At 42.0% G+C, this 18,430-nt stretch overlaps 1 protein-coding gene across 1 annotated transcript; it reads right to left on the bottom strand.

The window, feature by feature from the left end:
* Nucleotides 1-5,586: 5,586 nt before the first annotated feature.
* On the bottom strand, nt 5,587-18,109 carry LOC149306030 (receptor-interacting serine/threonine-protein kinase 2-like). Its single transcript, XM_089540652.1, has 12 exons — nt 18,023-18,109; nt 15,373-15,550; nt 14,767-14,920; nt 14,214-14,369; nt 13,741-13,889; nt 13,264-13,313; nt 11,812-11,973; nt 11,203-11,288; nt 10,170-10,238; nt 9,873-10,035; nt 7,538-7,753; nt 5,587-6,486 (listed from the first exon to the last, which is right to left on the bottom strand). The coding sequence occupies exons 2-12, from the start codon at nt 15,525-15,527 to the stop codon at nt 6,185-6,187; spliced, it is 1,662 nt and encodes a 553-aa protein (XP_089396778.1). The 5' UTR covers nt 15,528-15,550; nt 18,023-18,109; the 3' UTR covers nt 5,587-6,184.
* Nucleotides 18,110-18,430: the final 321 nt, after the last annotated feature.

Genomic DNA, 18,430 nt, shown 5'->3' on the forward strand with positions numbered 1-18,430 from the left:
ATGGCCCAAAAAACTATGGATGCTGGCCATGGAAGCCTTCGACTTGACTCCACTGATAAGTTCATCTCCGGTTCAATGTAAATTGGAAACAACTTGAATGCGCAGAACATTAACAAACCTCTTTTCTGATCCTTAGTGTGTTCATATCATGGAGAGCCCCATTGCACTTAAGCTACTTGTGCAGAGCTTTCCCCAAAACCATGGAGGCCGGGAAGGAGGTTTCCATGCTCACTACTCAAAATGATACACTAATGATCCACCTGAAAGAAATAATCTCATGCGCCTGGTGATTCTGCTGTCTTAAACCCAGAAAAGAGTTGGCTGAGATATGATAACTTTCAAATATCTGAAGGTTTCTGTGGAAGATGGATTGTCTGCTGTTCAAAGTAAGTTCACAGCAAAGGACTTGAAATACAGCCGAGATTCATCACCAGGGTTTACTTGCCTGCTTCTAAAGATAATGCAAGTAATCCTTATCGACTTAAATGTTGAGATTCTCTCTCTGAAAACAATGGGCACAATCTATACAAAGCTTTGCTTTGGGTTTGAGACAAGGCTTGGGGTCCTTGCAAAATACTTCCGGCATTAACAATTAACACAAAAGTATTCCAAATATTCAAGGCAGTATACGTATTCAAAGGGTATTATACAAAGAACGCATGCAGTCTGGATTAATCCTTATTCGTTCCATCTTTTTCAGCTTTAAAATGTCCCAATTTCTCTCTCGGACCCATTGCAAACTGGTCACAATACAATAATGTGTCCGGACTGCTGCCAATTTGAAGTAAGTGAGGGTTCTTTAAATAGTGTCAATAACCCCATAATGACTGAATGTTCAATAAGAGAGCAAAAGAGACATGTAATAGTCATGTCTATGGAAAAAAAACCAAACACTTCCATTCTATAAGGTGCAAAAGAGGCTGAAATTCAAGGTGGAAGTTGCAGGGAAGTTGCATTTTTAGCTATGTTTCTTTTACCTGTCGGAAGCAACCTTGAGTCCCAGACTGAGAAAAAGGTAGGCTAGAAATAGAAATGCCATCACCATCCATCAACAACAACTATTTTTCTAGGGTTGATCCCTGTCCAGTTTTCCAGCCCACTTTGGTAGAAGAAAAAAGTGGAGCGCAAACCAGATTTGTAGATAACTGTCTGGACATACCATTTGCAGATTAAAAATTAACTGCTCCGAGAAACAAAAGGAAAGGAAATCTCAAAGAAGGAAGGCGCTCCAAAGTGACGCAGACAAATAAAGGCATTGTCTAAGCCTAAATAAGCAACTATATCGAGCTGGCTGAGTTTGTGCCGACAAATGGAAGTTGGAGGAAACATGTTAAAACAGATGTACATATTGTGTTATCCTTATGTGAACTGTGTCAAGAGTCATCCAGTTCAATGGAGGCAAAGGGAAGCGGAGAGGCAAAAAAAAAAAGGATGTTTACTTTGAACAACATCACCTTTCTCAATAATTTTAGGCAGGTTGAAGCTTGTGTTTAAAGGTGCGCTGCCAATCCAATTTTTCTAGATGTCCTGAGAGAGGAATATGACTCAATGGTAGCCCTGTAGCAAAACCAAGGGATATAAAAATATGGGCCAATTGCCCAGTTAGCCAATGTGAAAATGTATTAATCTGTAAAATAGTAGCTCACATGTTGCTAGACTGGCCACTTTAAGATAAACCGTTATCTCTATTTGCTAGTCGGCCCTCGGGGGAAATAACAGGAAATAAGCCACCGATTAACCAAGTTACTGGAAAAGTTGGATTGCGACAGTGTAGAATAGTTGACTGTGAAATAGATAATCCCTGCGGAGGGGAAAAAAGAGATTAAGCCCCAAGTTAAAAGACAAGCTAACACAGGAAGGTTTAAACTTGTAGATGTGGATTTGCAAAACCAACCTCGTCTAGAATAACTGTTTCAAGTATCGAGCCCTTATCATATCGGAGCTAAGGGATCCGTCGCCAATAATTACAATGGATAGACTACTCTCTGCACAACAGCGAAGAGCTGGTTCTTAAAAGTTCAGTGGCACAGGATTAAAATTATTATCTTGGAGTATAGTGGGCTGGCGGATCTTCGAAGCATCTATAGCTATGGCGGCATAGGAAGACTGTGGCTATTCTATGGAGAAATATGGTCCCTCCTTCCTTCCCGCCCCGCCCCACCTTTCTTTCTTTCTTTCTTTCTTTCTTTCTTTCTTTCTTGTTACACCCATTATTTAAAGCAACTCTCCATATCTGGGTTGGATGGATTAATATCTACCCATCTATCCATAAATATCACCAATTTCCCCCATCACTGATCACCCAATGTTTAGTGAATGAGGCCGAGAGAGTGTGACTTGCGCAAGGTCACCCAGTGAGTTTTATGGCCAAGCTGGGAATTGAACCCTGGTTTCCAGAGTTAATAATAATAGTAATAATAATAATAATAGTAGTTATTTATATACCGCTTCTCCCTATGGATCGAGGCGGGTTACCATAACACAGATACATCAATGAAATATAATACATAATCAATAAAAAACTGACGCGACATATTCCCTTAACGCCCAACCTAAAACGAAAGCAGCAACAATATAAAATACAGATTTAAAATTGGTTAAAATAGATATATTTTTCCTAGAGAGATCTTCTTGTAGCACCTTTGAGCCTCACTGAAAGAAAGAAGTTGGCAGCATGAGCTTTCGTAGACTTCAGTCTACTTCCTCAGATGCATCTGAAGACGTAGACCTAAGTCTAGGAAAGCTTATGCTGCCAACTTCTTTCTTTCCGTGAGTCTCAAAGGTGCTACAAGATCTCTCTATGTACTGATTCCACAGACTAACATGGCTATATCTTTGAATTCTACTCACTTTTCCTGCTAGGAATCTCCAACTGCCCATCAGACGTACTAGCTATAAAAATATTTATTTAATTAATTGTGGAGATTTTGAAAATGTATCTTGATTAAATAAATTTAGTTAAAAAGAGAGAGAGATAAGCTGCTCAGGGCTTATTTTTGTCTGCCTTCCTTTATCACCTCTACAACCCTGGAAAAGAAAAACGCAACCATTAGCATAGTGCGCAAACAGGTTTCCTGGCCTACACACTACAAGGCGAAGGGGGGCTGACATAAACAATAGGTTCTCAACAGGCATTCGGAGCTTAATGCCATTCCTGCCTCTTGAATTATACATGGGAAAGTGTTCAACTGGAGGAGTGCCAATGCTTCACGAAGTTATGGGGCGGCATTCTTTTGGTTGCAAAACACCCTGTAAAGTAAAGCCTCTGTTCAGCATCCCAGGAGTCAACAGAAAACGCATACTTTTTTTGCAACACGTTTGCTTCTGATTGATTTATCGTGGCATTTAAATGTTTTATGGAAGCCAGCTTGGGAAGATATAAAACGTCACACACACTCACACACACACATATATATTAGAGGTAAACGTTCCAAGCAGTATGTGGTGCAGGCTGGAGATGAGACCAGCAGGCTCAATGTCGATTGCCTTCCCTACTCGGCATGCATCCATTTCTTCCTAGCCTAAAAGGGTAAAGAATTTGAACCCTGGTCTCCCAGAGTCATCATTGTTTGTTGGCCGTTGCCTTTGAGTTGACATCAACTCATTGTTGGCTCTATGAGTGAGAGACTTCCAAGCCCCACTATCCTTAGTTGCTCAGGTCTTGCAGACTCAAGGGCCATGGCTTCCTTGATCCATCTAGTACAGTGGTCCCAAAACTGTGCCCTTTAAGATATTTTGGACTTCAGCTCCCAAAAGCCTCAGCCATGTTGGCCAATAGTCTGGGATTCTGGGAGCTGAAGTCCAAAATCCCTTAAAGAGCACCATTTGGGGACCACAAATCTAGTATGTGGCTGTATCTCTTTCTGCTTATCCTCCACCTTTCCTAGCATTATTGTGTTTCCCAGTATTATAGCTTAAAGGAAAGTTTTCCTTGCATAGCTTATGAAGAACTATGGAATGCTCTTAAGGAAATGCGAGTGCCAATACATTTGATTGTCCCGACGAAAAACCTATACTTTGAACAAGAGGTTACTGTTAGAGTCAGCCAACATAGGATGGAACTATGGCACTTAAAGGGAGTTCAACATCATTATTTTTATGGTAAAGATGCATGTTAACTTTCTGCACTCTGGCCAATGTGGCAATTTGGGAAGTGTTTGGAGATTGGATTAATTTGTTGAGTAATATCAACCCGCCTCAGTGAGTTTTACACAATCCAGGTGCTGAAGGAAATCACTGATACTGTGCAAGATCCAAAACTTCACAGAGAGCACCATAAATGCTTAACTGATCCTCACACTGGGTTGCCCACAAATTCCCAGAGTGAAGTTGTTAGTGCTACAATTTAATGGCGCCGTTAAGTAAATGCATCTTAACTGGTAAATTACAGCAAAATTGTTCACTGTGTGTATTTGCGTGTGCATAATGCAACAACCTACCGTCTCAGGCACCATGATAAGACGTAAACCTACTTTTTGTCTGATGCAATTTGGGTTCTTACAACACACTCGCATTAGGTAGGAAAATAAACATGCACCCACTTCCAAATCAGTGGCAATGTTGGTCTTTTGCAACCAGCTTCATTTGATGCTCTGCTTGGGAACTGCACAGCATTTTGGAAACCTAGAGAAACTGAAAATCAGTATATCATCCAGCCTGAATCACAAGTCGAGGGAACAACCGTTTCCCTTCCACTTTGCTCCTTGGTTATATCACAATTTATGATCTCAAATCATGTGGAAGAGGCTGAGAACACAAGGATATGTATTGCATGTTGAAGATCATCGGTTCAGTGCCCAGCATTTCTAACACATCAGAAGTTATCTTTTACTTGGTCTAACCATCGGTCCATCTACCTAATCTCCAGCAACTCTTTTCTCAGACTTATTTGGAGATGCCAGAGACAGAACCTGGGACTTTTGCACCTTTTGAAAGGGATTAGCAACATAGCACAGTGGCTGAGAGACAGAAGGGCAAAGTTTGAAGTATGCTATTTAAAGAAGATGGAGGGAAAGTTTCTTTTGGGGGGATACAACTTCCAAAATTTTCCCTGCCAGCAGTCACTCTCTTTCTGGGTTTTGCAGCTGGGGGAGAAATGTTTCCAAGCTTTGTCGATAGTGTCCAGCACTAGACATTTTCCCCTGACTTGACTGTCCCCTGCTTCCCATCTTGATCCCAGTCAAATGTCCCATTGAAAAGCATTCTTTCCTCAGCTGCTGTTTTGTTTCTGAAGGCACAAGCAATAATGCTTGGTAGAGGAAGGCAAAGGAAAACCCCTTCTGAAAAAAACCTTGCCAAGAAAACCCCATGATAATGTCGCCTTAGGGTCGCCATATATTGGAAATGACTTAAAGTTAACAACTAGCACTAATTTGAATAGTAAAGTTACTTCCAAAAAAACCCTTCATCCTTTGCTTGGGCAAATGTTATTTCAGAACCTCTTAACTTCACACTACCCAGATTTAAGGGTGTAAGTAGCAAAATATAGTCTAAGATCTTACACTGAGGAGGCGCAAAATAACTTTATGGTCATAGAGTTCTTTAACAGTTGTACTGTGCCATCTTGTTATGGAATTACAGTGTTTATTATTATTTATTATTATTATTAAACTTTATTTCTAAAGCACTGTAATTATGCACAGCGCTGTTTCACATACAAACTGTGACACAAAATGTACATGCACACCTCCACCTGTGATACATATGCTCCTCGCTCATCTACATTTGCAATGCACATTCAAAATGTGTGCAACACTATACAATCCCACCTCTGTGTTCACCTCTGCAGGCTTTTCTTCCAGCTTCATTGCAGCAACAGGGCCCCTTAAATGCCTTTTCTGTTCTCTTTGCCAAGGCTCAGCAATTCCTGTGTCAAACAGTATGAAAACAAGGGCCGCACCAAAGTCTGTCCTCTTTTGCCCAGATAGTTACGACCTGAAACTTGACCAGAGCTGTGCCATGATCCCAACAGGTCAAGCATCCAACTGCATGACCATCAATACCAAAAGGTTATTTAAGTTATTACTGCAGGCACTGGGCAGCTCAACCCCATAATCTGACTCACGTTCCTTCTCTAAGAGGATAAAAGTCACTGAGCAGATGCACAATAAAACAAAAATCCTGTTGCAAATTACCAGTTCACAGTGGCATCTTGCATTTTAAATAATGCCATGAGCTAAATGGTTTAATTCACAGCATAATTTGCCTGGATGCTTCGTAGCAAAGGACTACATTTGCTAGTAGACAATACAGACACCGCGGTCTGGGCAGCCTTTTCACCAAGGCTAAGGCAAGTGTCCAGCATAGCACGGGTTCGGGCGGTCAAAGTGGGAAAGGAGGTGATCGTCTCGTAGTCGGCCCTGGATAAGAGCTGTTGAGAGCGCAGGACATCCAAGAGATGGTTCAGGTGTCCTTCGGTCATACAGTTGAGGATGGTTTCTCGCTTACAGGCCAGGATGGAACAGCTCTTCTGTTTATAGTAGGATCCTGATGCACAGAGGATGGGGGGGGAACAATCCCTAAGTAACTTTGGCCATAGCCTGTGCTTTTTTTTGGGGGGGGGGGTGAGGTGGGAGAAATGTTATAACTGCCTGCAAAGGGTCATAACTTCTACATAGCTGCCCACCAGCCAAGTTGTGCAGTTGTTGCTATGCTCCTCCTAGTTCACTCTTGATTTATGGTGACCCTCTCCATAGCAAAATTTCTTCAAGGGAATTTAGTCATTCTGAGGCAGCAAGTGTGGGACTGCCCTAAGCATATCCCTGTCTGAGTAAGGATTTAAATCCTAGTGTAGTGGTTGTTTTGAAACTGGATCGCAATTTGGTTTGAACCGGTTCAAACAACCCTGGTTCCCACTTAAAGCGATTCGCTGAAGTGATTCGGTGAGGGGGGCCATGCGCCAGACCCATTTAACCTGCATCTTTTTGATTCTGATTTTCCCCACGTCTTTTTCATCACATTGATTCAACACAAGTGTGAACCTCAAGCAGTTTGGAATCAATTCAAATTTAGCAAATCATTTTGAATCGATTCATTTGTGAATGCAAACCACAAGTGGGTTATTGTGATGCCAGAAAATAACAGAAAATGCAATCGGGGCAAGTGTAGTGTAATCCACGATCCGATGTCGAATCGACCCATCGATTCAGACCGCACACCGATTTATCTGTAAGTGGGAATGAGGCCTAAGACTCTGGAGACCAAGGTTTATGTGCCTGAGTAAGGATTTAAATCCTGGTCTCCAGGATTCAACACTAAGACCACTACACCATGCTGCCTCTTCCCCAGCTATGCCCCTTCCTAATCCCCCAAATAGGTCCAAGCACCTTGGGTGACTCCTTTAAAGTCAGATTCATTATTCTGCTGATGTGGAATTCACCAACGGCCACTGGGTTTAACTTTGCATGGTGCTACTTCCTTTGACCTATCTCCTCCAGCCATGTTTAGTGGAGGAGCCGATGGTGAATGCCTCAATTCAGAATAGAATTCCCTATTCCAGTTCTCACTCAAGCTTAAGAAGAGATGAAGATGATCTCACCTGTTGACCTGTTTTCTGACCAACTGTTCTGTTGGGTGTTGTATGTTAGACTGCAGCCAGGATCCTGTGCTGGTTTTGGCAGTGGCTTCTGCCTGTCCTCTGACTCTTCGCAAAAGGGCAAGGTACTTCTGTCACTTGCACTTGAATCAGGCATGAGAAAGGTGGATAAGGAATGTGGAGGCGATCTGGATCCTTTGCTGTTGCAGACTGGATGTCCTGTAGAAATGAAGACCAGAAAGAAAGAAAGAAAGAAAGAAAGAAAGAAAGAAAGAAAGAAAGAAAGAGCCAAGGGTGAATAAGGGAAGAATTGGCCATCAAAATGTCTCTCAAAATGCCTTTCTAAAAATAACTTTTACAGTTACCTACAAAAAGTTACTTGCTCTACCACTAAAATAATGCCATTCAATGCCTTCAAAATCTGCTTTGTATACTCTCTACTTGCATGAATGAAGGAAAGTAGTATGATGTCTCTGTGTGTGCTCCCAATACATTTATTAAACTTGTTTTAAAGAGATTTTCTGGATGAACTTTATTTATATATATATATATATATATATATATATATATATATATACACATACTTACCTATTGGATTTATATCCCACCTTTCTCCCAAATTGGGATTCAAGGCTGTTTGCCATAGTTTGTAAAAGGTATAACTAAAACATTAATTACAGCATTGAAAGATATAGCCGTGTTAGTCTCTGGAATCAGTTTCTATAGAAATTTGATTACAAAAGTTAAAAAAGGATTAAATAGTACCGGTGCCTTAATTTCTTTTAATGCACTTCGTGTGTGTGTGTGTGTGTGTGTGGACCTTTACAAAAAGGTGTGCTTGTCTGCCCAGTTTCCAGGCCCTCCCGACATGTCTTAAAATCTGAACCAGGGAGAAGTCATATGGGAAGCAACTCTTAAGATGACCTTCACACTTTAGACTTGTTTGTTCAGACTTGTTTTGCATCCTGCGGATAGATTGGGGATTCGCTTAGGAAAACAATACTGTGGGACAAGCCAGCCAGATTTCAGCTACATCCAGCTTTTGGCTGTATACCTATATAGACTTTGACTGGGTTCACTCCTGCTGACAGACATTTCTTCTTCCTCAGACCAAGAGCCAAGTAAAGAGGAGCACTCAGTAGCCATGCAGAGGAAGGATGTTGCATGATGCTTTTGGCCTTTTGGCTATAAGCTACGTCGGCCATTCTGCTTTGGGAATACTTTTCTGGCTACCATCCGATACTCTGTACTCCTCAAGCTATTTTATTAAAAACATATCTAACAAATGTATTAGCAGCAGAGCTGGAATGGAAATCTATTGGGGTGAATCCTAGTATGGTGAGAGAATGTGCGGCGTAGTGGTTTGAGTTTTAGACTACGGCTCTGGAGACCAGGGTTTGATTCCCAATTCAGCCATGAAACCCACTGGATGACCTTGCGCAAGTCACACTCTCTCAGCCTCAGGGGAAGGCAATTAGATGCTTGCTGTTGCATTTTTAAATAAAGACCTTCTGTGAAGAAAGGACATAAAGGCGATAAATGAAATTACTGATGTGGAGGCTCCCCTGAGACCAGAGTTTTCAGAAGTTACTTTAGGGAACTATAGACCAAGAATAACTTTCCCCAGCTCTATCCAAGACAGAAGAGCCAGCATGGTGCAGTGATTTGAGTGCTGGACTAGGACTCTGAGAGATCTGGATTCAAATCCCTGCTCAGCCATGTAAATCAACTAGGGCTGCATCTGCACTGGAGAAATAATCTAATTTGACACCACTTTACCTTCCATGACTCAGTGCCACGAAATTCTGGGAATTGCAGTTTGTGGCGGCACCAGAGCTCTATAACACAGAAGGCTAAAGGTCTTACAGAACTACAGTTCCCAGAATTCCATAGCATTGAGCCATGGCAGTTAAAGTGGGTTACTTCTGCAGAGTGGATGCAGCCTAGGTGACTTTGGGTATGCCCCGCTCTCTCAGCCTGAGAGGAAGACAACGGCAAACCTCCTTGGAGGAAATCTTGCCAATGAAAGCCAGCATGATGTAGTGGTTTGAGTGTTGGAATAGGACTCCAGGAGACCTGGGTTCAAATCCCTGCTCAGTCATAGGAACCCATTGAAGAAGACAAAGACAAAACCCGATCTGACCACATCTTGCCAAAAAAGCCCCAAGATAGATTCACCTTAGGGTTGCCATACGCTGAAAGAATTTGAAGTTACATAGCAACAAACCCAAGAAAGATTGGGACATGACACAGAATGCCCTTTGCCGCATCATGGTCCTCAAAGAAATGTCCTATCACCACCCATTTTAATGAATTTAAAATCAAATTAAAACATCACCTCTTCTTACTGTTGTGCCATGATAAGGATGACTGCTGGCAAGGAGTGTTTGGTCTTCATTGACTCGTCCTCTTGTACCAATCTGGGGACCGACGTTTGACAAAATCTGTGCTTTTAGGTTAATCTCCTTGTTGTGCCTGTTGTTGTTCTCAGTGCAGATGATCTGAAACAAACAGTGAGAAAGTACAGTTAGAAACTACTCAGTGTTTGAAACACTGAGGAGCCACCAGAAGTCGGCATAGGCAATAATAAGCTGGAGCAACCAGTGGCGTGACTTAAAAGTGCGCCTATGCTCACCTCCAAATTTTGTGGGTCTTTTACAAGGACATGAGTAACTGGGCCTTTGGCGGCATTTATTGCACAGTCCTGAAAGAGAGAAGTAAAGCATGAGTACATGGTGTACTTCTCAGGAAATGAAAAGACAGGAAGAAACGAGATAGTGTTCATTCTAGCAAGGGATATAGCGAAAGCAGTCAAAGGATACAACACAAAATCAGACCGAATTATGTCAATAAGGCTGCAAGGAATCCCTGTGAATATTACCATACTCAGTTATATGTGCCAACCACAGAGGAAGCCATTGTTCATGGTTTCTACAAATAAGTCCAGGAAGAAATTGACAACACACCAACACAGGACTTCAAAGTAGGCAACAAAGAAGAATCAAAAACAGTAGGAAGATTTGCATTAAGTGAGAAACAGAGCAGAACAATTGATCGAATTTTGCCTGGCCAACAACCTATTCATTGCAAACACTTTCTTCATGCAGCCAAAAAGGAGACTATGCACATGGAAATCACAAGATGGTCAACACAAAATCAGACAGACTATATAATCAGAGGCAGAAGATAGAGAAGCTCTGTTCTTGTGGCCAAAACTAGACCAGCTGCAGTCTGTGGTACAGGTCATGAACTACTTATATCAACATTTAGAACATAGCTGAAGAAGAAAGCAAAAACAGCTATTCTAATCTTGCTATATCCATAGGGAAGGTCTGAGAGAGGTCTGGGATGAGAAAAGGAATGGAAACATACCTAAGAGTATGAGTTTACATCACAGAAAGGTCAGGATAGGTAGACAAAGAGGGGGATCATTGCAGGTCACTAAAGCTATGAATCACTTTTACTAATGCCTACCCTGAGGCATTTAACGCTTTCCAAGCAGAGTGCTGTTGCACTCCCAACTTGATCATCATAAGTCACCAAACATTATTGCAAACTGCAAAGCTCAAGAGTAATCATGCCAGCTTTACTTGTGACATTTTGCAGCTGAGCTTTCTGCTGTAGCTTTGCAAAGCACAATGAGCAAGTGACAACTGATCCTAACTCACCTTTGCATGGATCAAGTTATATATCGCATCAGAAACTGTCTCCTTTCTGAACGTGCTAAGAATAGTCTGTAGGAGTGCTGCACATTCTGTAAATGAAAACATGCACAAACCATCTTAATCTGTATGTACATGTACAAGTGCAAATCTTTGTTTTCAGTCTCATTTAGGATACAAAGCCGCCTCCTGTTTGCATGTTGTTTTTGCTCATACAATGCTGCTGCTTCTCAGGTTGCTTCTACAGGGGTCCAGACATGCATAGATTTCCACTGGCATGGCTCTTACTAACAATGTATTTACATACTATGCAAGCAATGAACCTCAGAAAATGCAGGGTATCACACTTCTGTGGTATGTAAACATGGAGTCATGCGGGCAAATGGATCTTTTATATTATGTCTAAGCCAGACCACTGCAGGAGAAACAACAGAAGCAGCAACAACCAAACATGTAAAGTTACAGATAAAACAATGGAGGTTGTAAGTCCATTAGTCAGGATTTGTAGACTCCGTGGTAGTGGGATGGGAAACACTCTTCTCGCTGTTGTGACTGGTTGTTCCATCCTTTGGTGAAAAGGGTGTTATAAATAAACATTATTGCTGTTGTTATTACCTGCAGCACATGGCCTGTTAAGGGGTTCGTGGTGCCAGCATAAAGCAATGAGCTGCACCAACTTGTTGTGATGTGGCAGGCCATTTGCTACGAACGCTGATTCAATCTCAGGACGCACTCCGCTGCAGACTGCGGTCACAGCTTCAAGCAAAGTTTTCTTGCCTGCAGTAGGAAAAGAAAACACACATCCCTTTATGAACGTTGTCAGTGCTGATTGTGGTGTGCACCTACACTGGAGAAATAATGCAGGTTGACACCACTTTAACTAAAAAGGCTCCATCCAACAGAATTCGGGGATTTGCAGTTTTGTAAGGCACTAGCACTCTTTGGCACAGAAGGCTAGAGACCTTTAAAAATTACAAATCCCAGGATTCCCTAGGATGGAGCTACAGCATTCAAAGTGGTATGTTGCTATAGCATAGATGCACCCAATGACACAAGTCAACCGACTTGCGCATGTGAATGATATTTCCAAAGAAAGCACACAAGAGGGCAGCACAGAACTGAAAACAAGGGCAGTTTCTTTTCCTTTTCCATCTGTTTTTGGCATCGGCTCTTATCTCTCTCGGGGTAGCAGACATATCCTACTGATTCACTATGCTATTCCAGTCCCAGCAGCGTTAAGGACCAGCAGGCAAAAACGGTCAGTTCCCACAGTAGCCTATTGCTCCAGTGCCTTACTTCCTTCATGGTCACTAGGCAGCCTTTTTTCCTCCGGCTGCCAGAAAAAGTGGGAACCTGGCCAATGTTTGTTCAAGGCTCCAAGAGAATTAAGTGTGCCAAAGATGCAACACCTACACTGCTGTTTGTCAGGGAAAGTTTCTCAGAAGGCAGGTGCCAGCCTAATCCAGACGATTATTGATGCCTGGCACAAATAGGAGGACAGGTGTAGTAATGTGGTTGCATCACAGATAGTTACCTATAAGATGCATTTACAAGAAATGATGCAAGGTGCTCTTATTGCCTAGCAGTTACAAGCAGAGGAAGAGCAAAAGCAAGAAGCAAGATGCCACAGACGGTCGACCAAAAGGACAAAAGTAGAGCTACAATGTAGAGCAATCTGCTATTGAGCATGTTGTTATTATTATTTTTTATCTATATAGGGACTCAATATAGTGGCATGTTTATTCCACAATGTATGTTAAGATATCCTGTTGCATTCAATAAGTGTTTACGGAATTATAGCCTTCAAGAAAATCCACTGAGGACTGGCTGGCTGAAAAGTTTAGGAAGGAAAATTGGGAAATACTGTAGAATGGAGTATTCTGAAAGAACCCTTATTTTAAAGAATCTGGTGCACTCTTACATATGTTCATTTATGTAATAACAAGGGGGTGAAAGATTCAAGGATGATTATTTCCTGGAAAGGATCAAGTCAGAAAGAAGGATGTTACAAAGAGAACGTTGTAAAAAGTTAAGGGGAAAGAGGATGAAAGACACACAGATGCCTACCTCTCAAGGGCTTCTGTCTGCTTAGGTCTTCCCAACACATCATTCCAAAGCTAGCCACAAATATTGAAAAAGAGGCACGTATTAGTTCAGAATATCTCCTATATAAACTACCAAGTTCACAAGTCCAAAAATAAAACTTTAAACAAAATCCGCCTCCATTTCTCCTCTTTGACAGCATTCCTATTCCAGTTATTCTGGAGACAGAAACCTTTGCAAAAGCTTACAAATGTTCATATCTAAAGTTTACATTTTGCATTTCATTTGGGAGCAAATTTCGATTTGCTGTCGCCTTTTATGTTGGCGGCAGGTTTATGTTCTGGGTTTGTTTTACTTTACATTTAAATAATTTCTGCATGCTTACTGTAACCCAACCTGGGAATTTTATGTTATGGGACCGCCGTATATATGCCATAAATAAATGAGCAAACAAAACAGAAGTCTCAAAGGAGGCAACTCTGATTTGAAAGAGAAACTCACCTGTACATGTCACCTTCCGGTGAGAAGCTGCCACCTTGAAGTATTTCTGGTGCACAGTAAAGCAAATCCCAACCACTTTTGTCATTGCAGCTCTGCAAGAGTGAAGGTATTTGCCGCCTTCTCCAAGTGGTTAAGCCATAATCTGATATCTGCAAGAAGGAGGTGCCATTTTAAGGAAAGGCATATGCCTTTAGGTAGGTTCTCTTTCATGCTACACAATCACTTGGGTACCACTTCAACTGTCATGGCTAAACCCTATGGAATCATGGGATTTGTGCTTTAGGAAGCAGCATTAGAGCCTAGATTCTACAGGGACCTACAAATCCCAGGTTTCCAGAGGACACCAAAGTTGTAGTGGTCCTTTGTAAATGAATTTCTTTTATCATATCCTCTTCTTCACTCAAGTTACAGGTCTGTTATACTGTAAATTAAAAGGAAAATGAGTGAAACAGGACATATTCCAAGGGTCCCACCTTAGCTCTATACTCCAGATCTATGAGAACATTGGAAGGCTTAAGACTGTAGTGAAGTATGGGAGGCTCCAATGAGTGCAAATAATTCAGGCCCTCGGACACATCTGACAAGATTCTCATAGAAAGAGGGAAAGGCAATTCTGGGCAGAGTTCATGCTGAAAGAAAAACAAAAATACAAATCACTCTGGTTAGGTTCTAATGACAATAACATCATCACCATCATCATCATCATTACTTATCCATCCCTCTCTAAGGCCTGAGGTCGTGTACAACATAGATTAAAACAGTACTACATACAGTAGTAAACCAAAGTCTGACTTATTTTTTCTTGCTAATGTGAGTGGGTTACACTAGCCAGAAATGGTGTCAAATTGCATTAATTAATTTATTTTTAGGTATCCTTGGATCTGTCCAATGTGAGGCGCCATTGGCATTGGTAAAACTTCAAATCCGAGGATTCCCTAGGATGGAGCGACAGCACTTAAAGTGGTGCCAAACTGCATTATTGCTATGGTGCAGATGCCCCCCCCCCATACTCTTTCTCATGCATACCTCATGGATGAGCAAATCAAGAGAGCCGTTGTGTATCCATTCTGTGACGACGCCAAGAAAACCCTGGAACTGGCAGATGCCAAGGGCAGGCAGGAGCCTCTCACACTGCATGCATCGAGTGCTGGCCACCTCTTGAAGGAGTGCCTTCAGTTCTCTGCATGGAATGAAAATGAGAACCAATTTACAATGACAGTTTTAGATGGACTGCAATATCAGTCACGGCAGCAAAATGAACTTGCAGTCAGGATGAAATGGGAAATATGGTTAATTCAAGACTTCCTCAATCTTCATGGATGCTACAAAGCAAGGAGAACATTGACTGTATGCCAAATATTATTGACATACAGAGGTGGGAAAATCAACATCGGCTTATGCTAAAGTACTATTGTTCAGAACACATTGCATCACCTTGGCTGTTTGTGTTACATCACCCTAACAATTCTATGCAAGCACCATTTACCTGCTTGTTGTTGTTTTATAAAGGCAATATCAAACTGGATTTGAAGCTTGAAGCCAAGACACTTCATCAGTGAGAGCAAGCATACAAAAACAAGAAATTACCCATTTGACCCCTTTAACAAAGCAAGCCAGGAAACTGAAACTTACCTCTCTGTTGTATTCTGACTTGTCAAAAGCTTCAGAGAAACATCCGTATTCTCAGGCACATGGAAGGCTTTGAGAGCAAAGCTAAATCTTGTCTTCATTAGGGAAATGCTCTCCAGATCCTTTTGGGAAATGATGGGTATCAGATTGGATGCCATCTTGTGACATGTAGCAAGGAGACCTGAAAGAGAAGGGCTGAGCAACATCAGAATGTGATCCGAATGGCAAACGTTATTGATGACAAATCTAGAAGAGGCTGCAGCAGTTTGCTTTTGCCTGAGCTTCCTGGGAAGGGAAAGAGTCCACTGAGTAAATGGAGGGTGAACTACTTTTGCACTTTGAACTCTGTTTGTAAGTAGGTGAAGTAGGCTGAGGGCAAAGGAAGAAGGAGGAGAGAGAAACGGAGACATTTTAATAGCAGCTGAAGAGGCGGAACAACAGAAGATTAAGTGGAGCTGTCTTTGCCAAACTGGAACACAGTTGAGGAGTATGCATATCATTTGTTGAAGTGTACACTGGGACCCAGTAACCCAAATGAAACTGGGCACCTCATTAGAGAAGGTAAAGCATTCCTTGAAGACTGGGAGTGTAGAACCAGAGGTGTGCCATCATGGAACAGAACAATAAACTCCCACACAATACCATTGGAGATGAGTAAGAGATCGCACTGATAAATGAGGGATGATGTTCCAGAAATAGACAGGGAGTTGAGTGACCTCATGTCAACATACTAGGAGAAAACAAATATGAAAGGTACCTTCGAAGGAACAAAGATGCCGCCGTGACTTTCTTATAACATCCCACACATAATTACACATAGGTAATGTCTCCAGCCCAACACATTTCATACAGAATGCCTCCCCATTGACACAGGTGGCTTATTATTTATTACTATTCAAGGAGTTACAGAAACCATGCTGGGGTTATGTTTGCCAAGTTGTGTTCACAGCAAAGCTTGGGAAAACTTTGGGACTTCAAATTTTACTCTCCTCCAGCCTTCGTCATCTCGGCCTCAGAGGGAGCCATCAGGCAGACCCAGCAACATCAGGGACTGCCTGAAGGAAGAGGCCCCTCCCTCTTCAACTGTCATCTCGGCCTCAGAGGGAGCCATCAGGCAGACCCAGCAACATCGGGGACTGCCTGAAGGAAGAGGCCCCTCCCTCTTCAACTGTCATCTCGGCCTCAGAGGGAGCCATCAGGCAGACCCAGCAACATCGGGGACTGCCTGAAGGAAGAGGCCCCTCCCTCCTCAACTGCCATCTCGGCCTCAGAGGGAGCCATCAGGCAGACCAGCAACATCTTGGACTGCCTGAAGGAAGAGGCCCCTCCCTCCTCAACTGTCATCTCGGCCTCAGAGGGAGCCAGCAGGCAGACCAGCAACATCTTGGACTGCCTGAAGGATGAGACTTCTCCCTCCTTTAACTGTATTTTTATTGTATTAACGATTTTACTGTACACCGCTATGATCATCGCGGAATAGCGGTCTATAAATAAAACATATTATTATTATTATTATTATTATTCGTGGCCATTGATCCTGCCTACTGCAGATTTATGAACAGTGTAATAAAAAGAAAAGAAGCGGTCATGTTTCCAAGTTCAGAGAAAACCAGGACGTCTTGCAAGGTTTCTTCTTTTAGAAGAGTTTGCAAAATGTCAGACGACTAAACTTTCCTACCAGCGCTACCAATTTTCCTCTCCAGTCACACAATACTGTCCCTTATCTTTCACATGTTTTATCCCATCTTTCTGCTCTTAACAGCTCAGGATGGGACATAACAAGTAACTGAAAAGATAGTGTTGTACAATACATTTTAAATGGCTTTGCAAAATATAGAAACATTTCACTGGGTCTAGTTCAGATCCAGTCGGAGGTTATAGGGCAGGTTGGGTTGATCTTTTCAACAGATCCTCATTCTTTTAACCAAGGACTGTTCTTCTTCTGAATATTACATCTCTTTGCATAAAACACCAATGAATAATGGGTTTTAAAATGCAGTCATATACAACAGCAAGGAAATCTTCAAATGGGGTTGACTCAGAGATAGACAAGTAGATTTCAACATTGCAAACCTTGCATCCTTACACTTTGGGGGGTGGTGGTGGTAGCTATAGTCTACACATCTGGAATGCACCAAGTTGAAGAGGGGCTATGGCATACCATCATCCAATCCAATTCAAGAACTTCTGCTGCATCGTTTTATTTTTATGCATCGCTTATGCCTGAAACATACATCCTAAACCTTGCAAACTATTAAGCCGCTGCCTCTCAGGTGAAGAAGGACAGCATGGTGTAGTGGTTTGAACATGGGACTATGACTCAAGACCAAGGTTTGATTCCTTGCTCAGCCATGGAAACCCACTCTCTCAGCCCTAGAATACCCTGCCATAGGGAAGCCTTAGGGTTGCCATAAGTCCGAACAACTTGAAGGCACACAACAGCAACAACAATCTGGTGAAATCAATATTTTGCCGATTTTTTGGCGCTTCATACTTTACACATTATCTCTATTATTAAAAGCATCCAAAACACCATTAAGCAATAAGCAATTCTTACTGGAGTTGCACTGTCATTCAAACTGGTTCCCGCTGTAAATAGCAGCAGCGAAGAGGAAAGGAAGAGAATACAGGCTTTTAAGCACTGAAAACCTACCTCAAAGAAACAGGAGCACTGAATTCACTGAACTGACCATTTTCATGTGTTCAGAAGAAGCTCTCTAGCAAAGTGATCTGCAGCATTCTTGAGCCATCTGGTTGTTCTCAGTCAGTTGCTTTGTCAAACTCCTCCTTTATTGGCTACTCAAAGAGACCAAAAATTTCCCCAGGCTGTTTAACATGGAGCTGTAACTATTTCATGTCTGCAGAGGACTTTAGTTTCAGGTCTTCCTGACAGGCAGAAGTGTGTGAGCAATGTTCACTTTTAAATGCATAGTGATGATGTGGTGAGGAATGGATAACCCACAAACAACCCAATAATCACAACAGCAATGCAGGCAGGGAGTGTATATAATGCCAACTGAACTGCAGCAGCAAGAGGACAGAATAATGTGCAATGTCACCT

Source organism: Sceloporus occidentalis, unplaced genomic scaffold (genome assembly GCF_023333645.1).
Source record: "Sceloporus occidentalis isolate IW3139 unplaced genomic scaffold, rSceOcc1.0.p SCAF_10, whole genome shotgun sequence".
In the NCBI taxonomy this organism is placed as follows: Eukaryota; Metazoa; Chordata; class Lepidosauria; order Squamata; family Phrynosomatidae; genus Sceloporus; species Sceloporus occidentalis.

Bases quoted from the DNA above. Each gene is read 5' to 3' on its own strand.
- LOC149306030 (XM_089540652.1), bottom strand. From the start codon at position 15,527: ATGGCATCCAATCTGATACCCATCATTTCCCAAAAGGATCTGGAGAGC. The intron at 11,289-11,811 runs GTAATAACAACA...TTTCATTTACAG, and splicing joins TAACAGGCCATGTGCTGCAG to AATGTGCAGCACTCCTACAG. The intron at 6,487-7,537 runs GTGAGATCATCT...TCTGTGCATCAG, and splicing joins GTCAGAAAACAGGTCAACAG to GATCCTACTATAAACAGAAG.